The sequence below is a fragment of the Mesoplodon bidens genome (assembly GCF_964165515.1).
Source record: "Mesoplodon bidens genome assembly, chromosome: 16".
In the NCBI taxonomy this organism is placed as follows: Eukaryota; Metazoa; Chordata; class Mammalia; order Artiodactyla; family Ziphiidae; genus Mesoplodon; species Mesoplodon bidens.
Window position 1 is genome coordinate 1,473,062 of NC_138173.1, and position 18,108 is coordinate 1,491,169.

The 18,108-nt window shown below is 44.1% G+C and overlaps 1 protein-coding gene across 2 annotated transcripts in view; it reads left to right on the top strand.

Annotated features, from left to right (window-relative positions):
- SPIDR (scaffold protein involved in DNA repair) overlaps positions 1-18,108 on the top strand; it is a 337,315-nt gene that overhangs the window by 235,477 nt on the left and 83,730 nt on the right. For both annotated transcript variants that reach the window (XM_081258205.1, XM_081258206.1), the window contains exons 9-10: positions 6,019-6,214; positions 7,669-7,898. In XM_081258205.1, coding sequence (XP_081114331.1) covers positions 6,019-6,214; positions 7,669-7,898 — 426 coding nt within the window. The remainder of the gene's footprint in view (positions 1-6,018; positions 6,215-7,668; positions 7,899-18,108) is intronic.

Consider the following 18,108-nt stretch of genomic DNA (forward strand, 5'->3'; position numbering starts at 1 on the left):
TGAAATTGGCTTAATTCTTCAGTTTAGAGATATTTTCTAGGACTTATGGTTTTAAATTTTTCTTAGAATAAATGTGACTCTTGGTGAGAGGAGGAGTGCCGTTCACTCTGTAAGTCACTGAGAACATGGGCCGGATAGTTTGGTGTTTTCAAAAATTGACGGCAAACACAGTTAACATTGTCTTGTCACTGACTTGAGTTTCATGCAGGGGTTCAGATGCCGATGTCTGGAGGAGGGAACTCAGATGGTTCAAAGCTTATGCAGTTGCCTCAGAAGTCACTGGGGCATAATAGCCTTTTTCAAATCCAACAAGTTGATCAATCAAGAAGGGTTTACCGAGTAACTAGAATGTGGTTTACTGTCTGCCCTGAGAATCAAAATTCTCAGATAACTGCAGGGAACTTTATGCAGTGCATTCTCTGTGCTGCCCACTGTGGTACTGACCACATCAAATACTAGAAATGTGGCCCCTACAACTCAGGAACCGCATTTTAAGTTTTATTTTATTTCTTTTTATTTAAAATCAGTTAGCCACAAGGGCTGCCTTACAAGCACAGGTGTAGAAGGTGGCTCTGATGTTCTGTTTTCACCAGGGACCTTTTTGCATTAAATTTAACGCCCCTCCATTGCAGCTTGTCACACCGGCCTCCCACATCTCACGCTGTCCTGGTGGCTTCATCTGATCCTGTGGGCCAGCGACCACCGGGCGGTTGTGTCACTCCCTTTCCCTTGCACTGGTCCCTCCAGGAAGGATGCAGGACCTTTCTTGCTGTATCCAAGTGGTGGGTCCCATCCTCCTTCCAAGGAAAAGAACAGACTGGCTTCGTTTTTTAATTCTTTACACAGTTTTTTTCCTATAAGTTAATTTTATTTATTTATTTATTTATGGCTGCATTGGTTCTACTGCAGCACCAATGATGTTTTACTGCACTTAGTTGTTACCTTTGTGTGTGTCCCTGTGTGGACTATAAGCCCTCTCAACTAGCGCCACACGATGGCTTGGCCTCCCCTGTCAGGAAGATGTGTGCACTAGACAGCTTTGTCCTCAGGCCAGTGAAGCTCTGAGTTGAGACTAAATTGTAAACAAAATTGATTAGTTTATCCCAAGTATGTCTTCAGTGGAAAGAAGAATTAAGTCTAGGTTATGATTTTCTGACAACTACAGTTCTTAGTCTGACTTCTTTAGCTAACTAGCCATTAACAGAGGGAAGGAAAGGAAAGAAAGAAAATTCCTTCTATTTGTGTTTGTTTTCTTTAGGTCACTGCATTAATCCCACTAGTCATCTTTGCCACCCACCAAATTTGGACACATTCTTCCTAGACAATAAACAAGCAAATTGATCTGATTTGTGATGTGAAATAAATATTGTTTGTTTTATGAGCTGATAATGGGGTATTTAACACTTTGGCAGTGTTGACAAGTGATAGAAAATGAAAAGATATTTCACTTTGTTTTCCTCTCTGCCCTTGGTGACATTAAAAAAACAGTCTTGTTTCCTGTTTTACCTGCGTTCTGTATATAACACTCTCAGTAAAGAGCAGTGCAAATGGTTCTTCATGAAAGCAGACATTCGGACAAATTGTTGTTTGTATTGAACATACAGGATTCTCTGTTTTTTCTTTTTTTTAAAGTTTCCAAGAGAAACCATAGTGCTTGGACTCCACGGAAGACTGTTACTGTCTAGTTTTTTGTGTATTTTACCATGTGTGTGACTGTCCCACATTGCAGCCCATCCTATTGCCACGGCTGCTGACTTGTCAAGGATGCTCTGAGAGTTTACTAGAAAGTAAACACACACCCTTCAACTTCCTTAACAGAAGAATCACTGTGAGTCCAGCATCATGATGATGTTAACTGGTGTTGTTGGTTGTGATGTGATTTATCAAGTGAGGTTTAACATGTTAGGTTTGTCTTATTTATTTGTTTGTGTGTGTGCGTGTTTGTTCATTTATGGCTTGTTGGGTCTTCGTAGCTGCACGTGGGCTTTCCCTAGTTGCAGCGAGTGGGGGCTACTCTTTGTTGTGGTGCACGGGCTTCTCATTGCGGTGGCTTCTCTTGTTGCGGAGCACAGGCTCTGGGCGCATGGGCTTCAGTAGTTGTGGCACACGGGCTCAGTAGTTGTGGCTCGTGGCCTCTAGAGTGCTGACTCAGTAGTTGTGGCCCACGGGCTTAGTTGCTCTGCAGCCTGTGGGATCTTCCCGGCCCAGGGCTCAAACCCGTGTCCCCTGCATTGACAGGCAGATTCTTAACCTCTGCGCCACTAGGGAAGCCCCTGAGGTTTGTCTTTATTTTTAGTTAGGTCTTCAGAAACACTGGTTAAACTTGTACAATCTTAATCTGAATACGTGCTCTGTAAACTTGCTTTGTGGTCATCACATAACATTTGTGGCAGCAAGCTCAGTGGAGAGGTGGCAGTAGAGTGAGTCCACAGCAGTCAACACTGGCCTGCAGCGTAAAAGAAAGAAAGAGGTCATAGTCCCTAGGAGCAGGACACTGGTGCCATGCATATGGAGGTTGAAAGGCTGGGACGTCCTCGGCCTCCTAACGAAGGAAACAGCATCTGTGTTTCTTCTGCAGAAGCTCAGGGAGGTAGTGCCGAGACCTCTGCTTGTCACATGGAATCTGAGTTGTGGTCATGGCCACCAGGCAGCCCCGCAGGTGCTCCACCATCCCCTTCCCTGTGCCTCCACACACCCTCACCCAGGCAGCCCTCACCTGGTTACCTCTCCTGGGAAACCTTCCCTGTCTCCAGAGGGTCCTCCCTCGGGGTATCACAGAACACCCTTTTCCTTTGCAGTAAACCTGTCCTCTCAGCCTTCTTGTCTCAGACTGGATTCCCAGTCCCCTGCCCCGTGCCTGGCATGTCATAGGTGTTGAGTAAAAACAGCGAAATGAACCAAATGGACTTAGATATGGGTTTTAAGGTCTTTCCCAGATCCACTAGCCTTGCACATCTATTTTGTATAGGTATGTTTTTAATTTGGTTTAACCTTAATAGCCTCAAACAGGACTTTGAATTTGGCAGAACAGAGTTCTAATGTTAGTATGTCTATCTGTAAACTGTAAGGTTCTAAATACACACAGAAATCTTGTGCTATTTTCGTAACTTAGCAGTTAAAATAATATTACTTGATCATATTTTTCAAATTAACTTGAAAGAAAAGGCTGGGCACGTATGATATCTTTCATCCATGCTGCTGTACCAGGACCTTCGCAGTTGAGCCCAGTGGTACCCGATGCTGTGCCCCACTCCTGCCCTCTTGCTTTCTTGAGCCTCTCCTTGCTGACTCTCACTCTGTGTCTAGCTTGCCTCTGTCTCTCCATGTCTCCTAATTGTTATTTCTAGGTTACCATACGTGTAGTCTTTCGGCTTAAAATATTACTATTGCAAATTTGTCTTCTTGGTGGACTGTCCCTTTTAATCATTGTGTGATGTCCCTCTCTATCCCTGATAATTTTCTTCTCTCTAAAGCCTACTTCATCTGATAGTAATTTCAACCATATTTATATTAATGTTACATGATGGGTTTTTCCCCCAGCCTTTTACTTTCATCCTACCTGTGTCTTTTTTTTTTTTTTTTTTGCGGTACGCGGGCCTCTCACTGTTGTGGTCTCTCCCGCTGCGGAGCACAGGCTCCGGACGCGCAGGCTCAGCGGCCACGGCTCACGGGCCCAGCCGCTCCGCGGCATGTGGGATCTTCCCGGACCGGGGCACGAACCCGTGTCCCCTGCATCGGCAGGCGGACTCTCAACCACTGCGCCACCAGGGAAGCCCCCTACGTGTGTCTTTATATTTGAAGTGAATTTCTTGTAGACAGCATAAAGATAGACCATATTTTTTAATCCACTCTGCTAATCTGTCTTTTAATTGCTTTGTTTAGACCATATACACTTAATGTAATTATTGATATATTAGGACTTAAGTCTCCCTTTTTATTTCTCGTTTTCTCTGTGTTGTTCAGTTTTTCATTTCTCTGGGTTTTTCTTTTTTTCCTGGCATTATGTGGGTTGCTTGAACATTTTTTAGAATTTCATTTTAATTTATTTATAACGTTTTTGTGTTGTTATAGCTATGTTATTGGTTGCTCTAGGCATTACATTTTATATGCATAACTTATCATTTTGCCAGTTTGTGTGAAGTGTAGGAACCTTGCCTCTTATGTCCCTTTACTGTCCTCATTTATATGAGTGTCTTAAATATTTCCTCTGCATACATTTAGAACCGTATCAGACAGTGTTATGATTCTTGCTTCAACTCCAAATATAATTTCAAAAGCTCAACAGGAGTAGGAAAGCCTAGTGTATTTACCTGTATCTTTCCATTTTTATTTCTTCTTCCTCACACCTCTTGAGGTTCTGTTCATTGGTTTTTTTTGGTCTGTTTTTTCTTTGTTGTTTATGTTTGGTAATTGCTATTATCTTCATGTTCACTGATCCTTTTCTCTGTCCCCTTCATTCTGCTGTTGAACCCATCCAGTGACTTTTTTTATTTTCATTATTTTATTTCCTAGTTATAAAATTTCCGTTTAAAAAAATCTGTATCTTTGCCAAGACTTTCTGTTTCTTTGCTGAGACTTTCTGTTCTTTCATTTGTCTCGTTGTGCATTTGTAACTGTCACTGAAGCACGTTTGTAATGGCTGCCTTTGAATCTTTGTCAGTAATTCTAATTCTGCGTCATCTTAGCATTGTCATCTAGTCACTGTGTTTTTTCATTCAAGTGAGATTTTTCCTGGTTCTTAGTGTAACAAGTGGTTTTAGATGGTAAGCTGTACATGATGGGTATTATGGTACGAGATCCTGGATCTTATTTAAACCAGTTTTAGGTGGCTTTGTGTGACACTGCTCTTGAGAAGAGACGCTGGGAGGGTGGGGGGCTTCTTATGACCAGGTGGAGGGAGGCGTCAGGATTCCCTTCGTTGTTGCTTCCCGCGAGGCTGCTGCTCACCGCCGTGGAGGAAGGTGGGAGGGCCGGGTTGTGGTGAAAGTACTGACTCTGCTGGGCTGACTGGACCCTGCTCCAAGGGGCGGGGACTGAGGCTTGGTTACGGGAGTGAGGTGTCTCCCCTGTGACAGGGCTGTGAGGGTGAATAATGCCTCGGCTCACACCGGCCCAGCTGGCCTGCACAGACTCCTCATCTCAGCCTGTGGAGGGGCATGTCTGGCCCCCACTTGGGCTTTGCCTGCTGTGTGTGGGAGTAGGTCCCAGCTTTTCTGAGATGTCTGCCAGGGGTAGAGCAGCGACTTCCTAGACGCTTTCTGTCCCACTGGGCCGCCCCTTCCCCGTCCTTCCTTTCCAGGGCGCTTTTGGCTGCACCCATTGCTGTTTCTAGGCTGCAGAAAGGAAGCCCAGGAACGTACTGCGCTGTCTCTCCTTGGGTCCCAGCTGGACAGCCTCCTCCTCTCCCCTTTCAGCTGCTGCTTCTGTTTTGTTTCTGTACAGCATCAGGCACTTCCTTGTGTCTCATGGGAGAAATAGGGGAAAGTGTGTCTACTCCGTCTTCCCATTAACCTTCCTGTTAAGCAGCGCTGCCTGTGTGAGGAATGAGCATTAGGTAGTCTGAGAGGAACCAGGAGCACATTGTCCTATTTCTACTTGAATGTGGGCCATTTCAGTGACTGTGGTCCATTTGGTAGTGAAGATGGAGTTCCTTTGGTGTCTGGTGTCATGTTTTCTGAAAGATGAGAGCTGTGAAGTGTCCGAAGGTCTTTCCTGTAACATTCACTTCAGTGTCGGGCATCTGTGTGCCCCCCTCCAAGTACTTTCCCCGAGGGGCCCTGGGGCCACCGTCCAGCAGCCTGGGAGGCCCCGGGGGAGCTCCAGCTCGAGCACTGCCGCCCCTTCCATCCCCACTCCTGACACAAGACTTGCTCAGAAGAGCAGAGCCAGATGCACTGGCAGCTGCTCTAGGGCTTGTGTCCTTAGCCAGCAAGTCATTGCCCTTCGTGATTTAGCAAGAAGGTGAGGGGAGTCCAGCATTGCAGATAAACTTGTATTTGTATTTCTTTCCCTTTCCAGGCAAAAGCTTATTATCCCAAATGGAAGTTGCCCTGTTATTCTGAATACTTACTTTTGTCAGAAAGTTGTTGCCAAAGAAGATTCAAAAACAACACGTGAAATGCACAGTTGGGACACACCCCTTCCAAGAAGAAGCATCGTTTTGGCCCAGATGTTTAGATTTAAGAGCCTAACAAATAACTCACCTGAAAACCAGGTAAACGATCACTGACTTAGAGGTTTTTTGCTTTGTAGTAATACTGTGTTTAAAGGCTTTGGAATTTATAGAGGTGATTACCTTTGTGTTTGGTCCTTTCCAAATATTCAGCAACTATATATGTAATCTTTAATTTATTAAAATATGAGTTTTCATTTTTTTTCTCTTCTCATAATTGCCTAAGAATTTTATTTAAGCCTCTTTTATTTATTAAAAAAATCATGTTTTTCTTTTTCATAACATCTGTATCCCTTGGGATAAAAAGAGCTGCATAAACTTGAGGTTATACACTGGAGATTGCTTTTTGGAATTTTAGTGGCCCTGAGCCATGGTCATCCACCAAGATGAACTTGGGGAACCACTAAACTTCTCTTGCGGCGGGCACAAAGGACACCCCCGGGACCACTCGGGCTCCAAGTGTCTGACTTCAGTGCGCCTGCCTCAGGGTCGCCTAGTTATCCCAGTCAACGCGGGGGAGCGGAATACTGAGGCTGACAGTGTGAGGGGACATCGGAAAGAAAAGGAAACAGACTTTGAACCTACTTTGTAGGTGTGGAGTTGAGCGGGAGCTCCCTTTGACTGTCACATGTGTCTGGAGAGAATTATGTGAAAAGGAGGGCTGTCTAATCAATTTAATTTAACAGATATAAAGTACAGCTGAAAGCGCATTACTGCTTTAACGTACAGTTTTAGACAGCTATGTGATGTTAAATTCATGAGGTGTGTCTTCGTCTCACGTCAGTGCTAGGGGAGCGGCGGTAGAGCTTAGTGGTGAAGTGTGTGGACTTTGGAACTAGGTGTCTAGTTCGGGTCCTGCCTCAGCCACTTGCTGCTGGGTGACCTTGGGTAAGACACTGAACTCCTGTCTCAGCATTCTCATCTGTCAAACAGTGGTAACGATGCAGCCTGCCTCCTTGGGTTGGGAGGTTAAATGTGTTTGTTACACAGCATCGTATGTAAAGAAAAGGGCTGCAATGTAGGAAGCGCGGAGCACTCTAGAGGTGATGTAATCTTAGTAGGATATTTCCTGGGGTCATAAAGGTGTTGCGTGTTGTTCACAGGAGTGTGCAAAGTGCTGGCACTGCATAATAACCCTAGTCATTCTCTTATTTTGTTTTGTAGTTTGTGCTATTGAGATTGTTACCTCATAAAAGAAAATTTTTTAAATCACCATATAAGGTGTTTTAATAGCAGTACTTTCTCCATGTTTTCAAATCCCCGAGGTGGTCTGTCCTCCTGCCGCTCCCCTGTTCCTCAACTCACCAGGCCTCCTCGGCCACGTTGGTGGCCCGCGTATGGGAGCCCCGCGCCATGGGCGTGCGTCTGTCCTTGTCATTCCTTGAGTGTCCTGCAGTCACACCCGATGCTCAGGGTTCCCCAAGCACATCAGGATTTGGTATGTGGTGTGCCCTCGTGGGTCAGACTGGAATTGTTCCCTTTGCGTGTCTTGCCAGGTTATGTGTGATGGTCACACCACCGTGGGCACAGACTGGACCCTCAGGCACGAACAAGCAGAGCTGGGCTTCCCCGCCCAAGCTCCCCTGAAGGATTCTCTGCTGGATGCAGTCGAAAGCCAAGGAGTTGCCACCTGGTCGGCAGCCGGGGTCCGGGTGGTGGTGCAGAGAGTTTACTCTCTTCGCTGCAGGTGTCAGCAGGCAGATGGCACAGACCCACCTGGAGTTCGGTGAGTGACGAGACACAGGTGCAGGTGCCCAGACTCACCTGGAGAAAGTGGAGGCTCTTCTCAGAGCAGTTTCTTCACTGTATTCACCATGTACATGGGTTGTATTTGTTTGGTTGGTTTTTATTTACATCAGAATTTGGGACACATGGTATGACAGAGGATTTTGTCTATTTGTATAAAAAGTCCTTACTGAAAAAGTTAGTTGCATTTACTTTTACCTTTAATAGTTCATGTTACTGAAAGTAATACAAGCACAATTGGTATTATTATAAGAAAGCCAAGGCATGGTTACATACTTAAAAAGACCACTGCAATAGCTATCAAGTTTTATGTCTTAAAAACCTGAATAAGTAAATGGCAGCTGGTAAATCTGTGGCTCCCAGATGGTGCTCTCTTGGCAGAACTTCTGCTGTGGTGCAGACATTTGTTTACTGCCCTAACCAGTGAGGTGACCGCTGACCACGTAGGAAATATGGCTGGTGGGACCGAGGAACTACATTTTAAATTTTATTTAAGTTGAATTAACTTTATTTTAAAGTTTATGTGGATAGTGGCTGCCTTGGTACACAGGATGGCTAGGTAGCTACGAAAGCAAGAGCAAAACCCGTGATTCAAAGTACTTTGCTCCAACACATTGTGGGAATGGCGTCTTTTCTGCTGAGACTTAGGCTCCTCCTGGTTTTATGTGTTTTCAAGTAGCTATAGACACATTGCTGACTGAGAGTTTATTTATTTATGTCAGACTCTTCTGAGGTTATCTTTCTATGTTAAATTGCCCTCAAAGCAGTAAGGCAGATTTATAACAGAATAGAAATGAAGAGCATAGATTCCAGTTCATCAAACAATCATTTTGTCTCTCTACTATTAGGAGAACACATATTGGAGAAATAGTAATTCACAGTCATCCTATCCTTACAGTGCCTTCTGATGTTTTTCAGAAAGAGCAAGCAGGAAGCACTGCTCTGTTAACTGTGAGTCCTCTTCCAGTGGGCAGCAACTTACTTTAAAGTACCATGAATTTGAACAAGTCCCTTCAGGTGTAGAGTTAGAGAATGTTTCTTTTGGAATTACAGAAAAAATTTATTTTTATTTTGTTTGGAATATGTGTGTGTGTGAAACCATTATATCCATCTTTAGGTTTTAACACGACTTGTAGCTGTCGACCAGTTCTGTGCTAGACTTAAATTTGTGTAACTCTAAATAGGATTACCTGAGACAGCTACAGGTTAGACACAGGTTTGGTCTTGCTTAGCGTTTTTCGCGGTCTGTAGCCGTGCTCGGCTCTAAGGAGGGAATACCGAGTGAGCAGGGCGCGGAGCACCGCTCCAGGGAGGTGGGCCAGCGGGAGCTGAGGCCGCAGGGAGGGGCTCGCGGAGCTGGTGTTGAGCATCGTGCTCCTTGGAGGCCGTCCTCCAGCCCTGCGGTGGCACCTGTTTTACTTGTTGAGCAAAGAGAAGAAATTGGAAGGTAAGCTGCTGCCAGCAGTCGGCGTGGGAGTGCTTTGGGTCCGTGCCTTGTAATACACCCGGGACATATCGAATGAGACTGTGCTCGTGGTGGACTGAAGGCAGGGCAGGCATACCTCAAAAATAAGAAAACAACATTGAGTCATTCAGATGGAATGCGCCTGCGTCGTGGCGGGGGGCTTCTCGTTGCACACGTGAGGCTGTAAACAGAGGCTGGAGGACCTTAGCGCCATTTCACAGGTGAGGAAGTGGGACCTCAGAGAGGTTCTTACTGCTCATAGTCATGCAGGTGGATGAAAGGAAAACATCATGAGGTATAGAATCCCCAAATGACAGTATTGTAGAGAATACGGGAGCTAAAAGAAAGGGAAGAATATTGAGTTAGAACCAAGCTGTGTTTAGAATACAGCTGACCCAGGGGTCAAGTCATCCTGGAAAGCCACTGCAGGAGCTGTGCATGAAAAGGAACTTTTGGACAGAGGCCATAGCGTTTGGCCTTGGGTTTGAGACAAGGCTTCTGAGATGTCTTTGGGGTACAAAAAGGTCTCATTGTATAACTGATCATTAGTTTTTTCTAGATTCATTTGCTATAATAATGATCAGGTTCTCCAGTTTACAAATGACATTAAGATAGAAAGTAACATTACACTTAGCACCCTAGTGATTCTTTGCTGGTGTGTGTAAGGCATCTCCTTGGAGAGTCCCTCAGCAGCATGTGTCCTGGTGTGGACCTTTACACCTGCACGTGCAACACGATACAAGAGGAGACACCATCAGAAGACTTAGGCATATCGCCTAGGTCACCCTTTTCTACTTGAATTCTGCCTGTAACTTCCTGCCCGTCGGTAACTTGGGGGCAGCTGTGCGGTGCACAGAGTCAGTCTTGTCCAGAGGCCCAAGCACAGCGAGCGCAGGAGGGAGATTGAACAGTGAGGGCCGCTCTCCTGCTGTCCCCTGCGTTACCTCACCTGCTTTACCCCAAAGACCTCTCTAGCCAGCAGTGAGCTGAAGACGACTCTGATCACTGTGTATTTTCTACAGTCAGAAATGGCTGCGTCAGAATAAATTAAGGCCTGTGCAAAGAGAGAGAGCGCTGTCTTATGAGACTCTGCTGCCACGGGATTCTCCCTTCCTGCCCAGAGCAGGCCAGGTGCCTCCCGAGGAAGCTGTGGTGACTTTTCTGTCTAACTTGGCACCTTGATCGTATCATCCTAGTGCTCTAGCCATGTCACTTTTATGGGATCAGTAAGAGCTTATCTTCTGGCAGACGGCCCAATTTCTGTCAGCTTTGAAATCAAAAGAAATTTATTTGAAGCCTGCCAATCCTGAAGAGGGGCAGATAGATTCTGTCAAAAGGTTCACATTGGGCTTCCCTGGTGGCGCAGTGGTTGAGAGTCCGCCTGCCGATGCAGGGGACACGAGTTCGTGCCCCGGTCCGGGAGGATCCCACGTGCCGCAGAGCGGCTGGGCCCATGAGCCATGGCCGCTGAGCCTGCACGTCCGGAGCCTGTGCTCCGCAACGGGAGAGGCCACAACAGTGAGAGGCCTGCGTACCGGAAAAAGAAAAAAAAAAAAAAAAAAAGGGTTCATATTCTCTGAGCTGTGAAACATTATCAGAAATACACTTCGGGTTTCAGAAATATAATAAGTAGGAGTCTCTGGTCCGTTGTTCTTCTGGATGACGTCCTTTAACTCAAGCTATTAAAGAAAACATTTCTACTCGGTTTCTCAGGGTGTTATAGGTCAGCGTAACCAACACTAGCTGAAGTTTTATAAACCCCTAAATCAAAGGTAACAAAAAACCAGCCCAGAGGACACTCCCTAAACAGTAAGCAAGGCAGTCTGTTCAGAGCCAAAACACACGTTTATCTAGATCCACTGCATATTGGATGAATATTATATAAATGCATGACTAATAAGACCATAGGCTTTTTTAGCCCAAAGGGAGCACTGGTTTATACTGGAGGAAACTGGGGCCAAGAAAAAGTAAGTGGACTCCCTAGTGACTCCCTCCCTCCTGGCAGAGTGGAATCTAGACCGAACTGCCTTGCTCCCGGTCCATGGGGATCGCCACTAAACATTGCCTTTTTCCCTCCCTTTCTGTGAAACCTTCACTTCCTTTCTCCTTGAGATATTTAACTTAGGGACAAATAATTTAATTTTATCCCTCAGAGATGCACATTCTTTCTAGCCTGTCATTGCAGAAATACTTATTATGGGAGAGAGTTAGTCTTTTGTAAGGGCGTTGAATTCACAGACATGGTCATGCATTTGGACAAAAGCCTGGAGGGGACAGAACCTTCTTACTTAACTGTTTTCTAGTTATCTTGCACTTCAGTTTTATAGAAATTCATTGAGCTGAACTCGGGGGGGAAAAGCACATTTTCCTTCCTCTATACCTTGATGTTATTCTCTTTTCATCTTTTGACCCTTCCTTTAGTCTGTTTTAATATTTCTTCTTTTCACTAAGGAAAAAAAAAAAAAATCCACTGTTGCCCTGGGCCAGACTCTGGGTCTGCATGGTTGACAAAACCAGACATCATTCTGTGCTCATGGGGCATAGTCTGGTGAGGGAGTCCCACACAAAACAATCAAAAACAAATACATTTATGATTTTAAGTTGTGGTCAGTGCTCTGGTAAGGAAAAAGTGGGATACTATGAGAGACCAGTGGAGAAGGGAAAGAATTTACTTTGTGGATTCAAGCGCAGGTGTTCTAAGGCAGTACTATTTAAGTGACACTTGAAAGCTAAGCGGCTGTTAGGTGAAAAGCAGATGAAATAGAGGGAGTGCCCTTGAGAGCTCCAGACAGGAGGGAGATGGTGGAGTGGCCAGCGTGCGTGGGCCATGGGCAGGAGCCAGCCCCAAACAAGGTGTACCCATCTGACAGACACTTCAGCTGTGGGATGGAAAACGGTTTGAGGAAGAGGGGATGTGGAGCAGGGCCCCAGTGGAAGCAGAGAGGCCCGGGAAGAGGCTACTGCTGCATCCAGCACAGCCCAGGCTCCAAGTGTCATGCGGCACCACGGCAAAATGGAGGAATGTTTCTGATGTGTGTGGTGACTTGGTAAAGGATTGAGTGGGGGTAGGGGGGAAGGAAATATTAAGACTTATCCTCAGTTTGAGTGCTTGGTTGAGTGATGGGTCATTACTGAGGTAAGAAAACTGGTTTGGAGGGAAGCTTGAGAATTCAGTTTGGGGCCTGTTTAGTTTGAGATTCCTATGAGACATGCAAGAAAGGATGTCAGATGAAAAGTCTGGATATACAGATCTCACATTCAGAGAAGATTTTAGGTTGGAAGTAAATATCGGGGGGTTTTCAGCCTACAGCTGGTCGGTCTGTATATTTGTACTTGCATTCGTTTTGTTGGCTAATTTGAAGAGGTTACGGTTGTCCATGTGCTAAGTTCCAAAGGCCCTGGAGGGCCTTTAGTGAGAGGCAGATGCCCCAGCCTTCCTCCCTTGACCCCCTTCACAGCTGCTCTGTCCCAGCTGGAAACTGTCTAAAGCCAGGGCAGTGGATGAGATCACATTAGGGAAATCGTAGACACAAAAGAAAGAAGAGATGTAGCGTCAAGATCTAAGGTCCTGTAGCATTAGAGAATGGGTAGGAGAGGGACCACAGAGGAGCCTGGAGAGGAAGGGCTAGTCGTGGCAGGCACTCGGCATTGTGGGATGCCATGTGTGGTAGAGGGCAGCTGACGGGGTGCCTCAGAGAAGCCTAACAAGGTGACGGATGAAGCCATGCGAAGTTCCTGGGTGACTTTATGCACAGGAGTTGCTGGGGGTGGAGGTGGAAGCTAGCTCCCTGGGCATGCAGGAGTGGGTGGGAAGTGGGGAGTGTGGACAGGTTTTGACAACAAAGTTTTGTTGACGCAGAAGGGAGTGAGAATGCCCAGCATTTAACAGCACAGCAGAACTACACTGCAGGCATTCTGTCTCTTGCTTCCAATATTGGGACCATTTTTCTTTCTTCTTTTTTGTTTTTTAATTGAAGTATAGTTGATTTACAATGGCGTTAGCTTCAGGTATACAGCACAGTGATTCAGTTTTGTGTGTATATATTCTTTTCCATATTCTTTTCCATTATGGTTTATTACAAGATACTGAATATAGTTCCCTGTGCTCTACAGTAGGTCCTTGTTGTTTATCTGTTTTCTCTAGTGGTGTGTATCTGTTAATCCCAAATTCCTAATGTATCCCTCCCCCGCTTTCCCCTTTGGTAACCGTAAATTTGTTTTGTATGTCTGTTTGTTTTTGTTTTGTAAATAAGTTCATTTGTATCATTTTTTTTTTAGATTTCAGTATAACCAGTGTTCATAGTGGCACTATTTACAATAGTCAAGACTTGGAAGCAAGCTAAATGTCTGTCAACAGATGAATGGATAAAGAAGGTGTGGTATATGTATACACAATGGAATATTACTCAGCCATAAAATAGAGTGAAATATTGCTATTTACTGCAACGTGGATGGACCTAGAGAATATCATACTAAGTGAAGTAAGTTAGACAGAGCAAGGCAAATACCATTTGTCTTTTGAAAATGCGTTGAGGTAGAGGCAGGTCGTCAGTGGAAGGAGCGGAAGGTCTAGATTCAGACTAGTCTTGGTTCAAATGCTGACTCCCCCACTCAGCAGGGAGACTTGGAGCAGATGATGTTTCCTTATTTGTGAAATTGGAATTACAATACTGTCCATAATACAGGTTCATGATGAGGATTAAATGAGATCACATATGTAAAGCATTTCCCACGGTGCTTCCCATATACTAATAACACTCAGAGGGCGGCTCACTAGCTCTTGAAAAGCAAGCGTGAATACTTTAAAATTGTAAAATAGTGATAAACAACATTGTACAGTAATAGAAACCTAACATAAGCAAAGAAAAGACATCTAGTTACAAATCGGCATTTGTGTTAGTTTTGTGTCTGTTGTCTAGCTGCAGGGAAAGCTTGATTAAAGTGGTTTTACTTCCATGCTTTTGGCCACCCTCACCCTACTCATTAGCAAGGAGTTGAAGCTCATTTACTTTAGAAAACAAACATTTATGTATATTCATGTGTGAACTGTGACCCCTGCCTCTCAGTGATGGAAGTATAGAAGTTCCTCTGTAATAAACACATTTCCAACAATGGCCCGAGTGCCGCGTCCCGTGTTGGACGGTGCTGTTAACTACAGCTGGTCTAGTTTTGTTTTTTATCTGGAACAACTAAAGACATCCCAGACTGCTGATGGTGGAAATGCAGAATGAGGAACGAGCAGGTAGTGGGTGGGATGATTCGAGCCCTTAGTTTGTGTTTGGACAGCAGAGAACAGATTCTTGTCTCCAGCTTGCCAGGGCTCTGTTGAAAAGAAAGTCATCAGCTGTGTGCTCACCAGTCAGGTCTCCAGCTCTTACGAACTTTCACTTTCTTCCTGTTACCTGGTTGGATGATATGCTGGACTCATGTCTCTTTTGTGTGTGTATCAAGATGGAATGGCGTGGTGTTCTTCCTCCAGAGCAGCAATTCATACATGTCAGTGGTGGAAGAGCTCCAAGGGAGGACGGCATTTCCTCCTCATCAGAGGCACACAGGCCGCCCCGCCTGCTCTCCTTTTGCGTCTGCCACACCCACCAGACTGTGCAGTGATTGTATTGACTGACCCGCTCAGCATCACATTGCATAAGGCTGTTATTTTACTTGTACTTTATTTCTTCATATTGTAGAAAAAATGAAATCACTCGTCTTCAATGATTTGAGTATTCTTATCGTGATGCAAAGGTATTATAAGAGGAGAGCATCATTTTTTTAACGTGTCCTCATAAATGATGTCATAGCCCATTCCTTAGGTTTTTCTTAAGGTTTTTCTAGTTAGTCATTAACTCTGTGTTCACGAGTCTTAAATAAACCCTTTACTCTCAGCTTCCCAGCTCTTAACTTTTGCTTATTTCCTCTCTAAAACACCTCTTTTGTGATATCCCAAGGTCATTCAGCCCCATTTTCTTCTGTCCTGTCTTATTGCTGGTAATTCTACTAATTGACATCCAGATCTTTTACATTCTCTGCCATTCCTCCTATTCACATTCTGAATTACTGTGAAGGGTAAAAATAGCATCAAGTCCATGGAATTACAGTTCTAGTCCTCGCTGTTCTTTAATGCGCACACAAACAGGTGTCAAAGTGGGAAGTTGACTGAAAAGAAGCCGAAGGAATCTATCTTACTTCTACCTCTTTTCTTCTTCTTTTTCTTTTTTTTTTTTTTTTTGCGGTACATGGGCCTCTCACTGTTGTGGCCTCTCCCGTTGTGGAGCACAGCCTCCGGACGCACAGGCTCAGCGGCCATGGCTCACGGGCCCAGCCACTCCGCGGCATGTGGGATCTTCCCGGACCGGGGCACGAACCCGTGTCTCCTGCGTCGGCAGGCGGACTCTCAACCACTGCGCCACCAGGGAAGCCCTCCAGCCTCATTTTTACATGTGTGTATCCAGTTGTCCTAGCACTATTTGCTAAAATGACTACTCTTTCTCCATGGAATTTTCTTGGCACCCTTGTCAAAAATCAGTTGACCATACATATAAGTGTTTTGACTCGGAGTTCTCCTCCATTGCTCTATCTGCATGTCTTTATGCCAGCACCACAATGATCTTAATTATCAATACTATACCTTTATAGTATGTTTGGAAATCAGGGAATGTGAGTCCTCTAACTTTATTTTTTCCAAGATTATGTTTGGAATTGTGAGTCTTTTATATTAACACATGAATTTTAGAATCAGTTTGTTAATTTTTATTTATTTTGCAGTAAACCAACTGGGTTTTTGATAGAGCTTGTGTTGAATGTGTGTGTCAATTTGAAGAGAATTGCTGTCTAATCAATACTTAGTCTTTGGATCCATAAACGTGGGATGTCTTCTCATTTAATTAGATCTTTAATTTCTTTCATCAGTGCTTTGTAGCTTTCAGCCTGCAAATCTTGCATTTCTTTTGTTAAATTTATACCTATTTTCTTTTTTTATACTATTGTAAATGCAGTTGCTTCCTTAATTTCACTTCTGATTGTTTATTGCTAATGTGTAGATATGCAAGTGATTTTTATATATTGGCCTGTGTTCTAAAGTCTTGTTGAATTTGCTGTATTCGCTCTCACAGTTTTTAGTGGATTCCTTAGGATTTTTCACACATAAAATTATGCAGTCTTCGAATAAAGATAGTTTTACTTCTTCATTTCCAATCTGGTTGTATCTTATTTCTTTTTCTTTCTTAATTGTCCTGGAAGCGCTTTTAATTGTCTTGAGGCAGAAAAATAGAAATGGCTATTTGAAGCTGTGGTGTTTTCACGGTAGCTCATCTCCCTACTCATTTTCCTCAGTCTCTTGAGGTCCTGTGGAGACTTCACTACCATCTTACGCCACTTGCCTTGTGAAGTCTCTCTTGATTTCCCCCATAGAAATAGTCTCTTCTTCAATGTGGTAGGATGAAAAAAACCCAAATTTTGGAAGCAGACAAACTTGGGTTTGAATCTGAACTCTGCCACCTGCTAGCTCTATGTTCTTGGTTAGAGATCGGTAGACAGGTAGATAGGTAGGCAGGTAGATAGGTAGGCAGGTAGATAGGTAATCTTAACTCTCTTCATTTTCGTAGCAGCCCCATGCAGTTAGCACCGTCACTGTCAGCCTTGCATGGTGGTTTTGAAGATTCAGTGAGATAATATTTATAAAATGCTTGATGCCAAGTAGCCACTCTTAAAACTGTTGGCTTTATGACTATTATGGTCCTTTGTACTGTGGTTAGTTATAGAGGTGTCAGTCTTTAAGGTTGTCAGCTCCTTGCAGGTAAGGATTATGTGTAGGAGTATTTATTATTGCATCTTGTGCAAATATTGTGCCTATTACATATAGCCCTAAATATATTTCAGTTTGATGTATTTCTTTTTGGTATTTATGGTAATTTGTCTTTGTGTATCATTTCTCCCCTTCTAGGTGAAACAAAATGGATCCATTTTCCTACCCTTTATCTCTTTTTTAAGCTTTTATCATTTTATTGGTCTGGTATCAGGTTACAGCTAGCTGATTGAAATTTGAAAGGTTTCAGAGTAGAATCAGAGCTGTGGATAATCTGAAAGCAGTATGTTCATGTTCTTTAAACACTGTATAATACCAACCCCTATCATTGATCCAATTCATATTTGCTTATGAGATTATTTAATGCATATTTAATGAGCTTATTGATAGTATGAAATAGCAGTGAAAGTTCCCTTGTTCTTTTTTTATGTATGAAACCAGTGATACACTTGAAAAAATCAAAAGGAATGGCAACAGCCTAGTGATGTGAGTACAGAAAATTATGAAAATAAAATTTTCACAACAATATGAAGATAGCAAGGGTAATTTTCCAGATTCACAGCCAGATGACTATGCTGTGTGTACCCATAGTTCTAAGTTTGCATCTTAATCTGGCTTTGGTGATTTTCCAGCACCTGTTATCCATCAAGATCAAGAATGGTTTCAAGGTGGCCCTATATAAAAGGCATGGAATTTTCTGCCTGTTCCTGAACTCCTTTCCCTGGAAACTTTTGTTCCTAAAAGCGGCTGGAGACCTCTAATGGTCTGCACCGCCACCCTCCCGTGCCTGCAGCTGTGACCTCGAGCAGTACTGTGGTCACACTAGAACTTTCCTATGAGCCCGGTTGCGGCTCTAATGTGTGCTCTGCGATGACAGCCCAGAGCAGAGCCATGGGAGACAGAGTGACAGCCCGCAACTTGCGG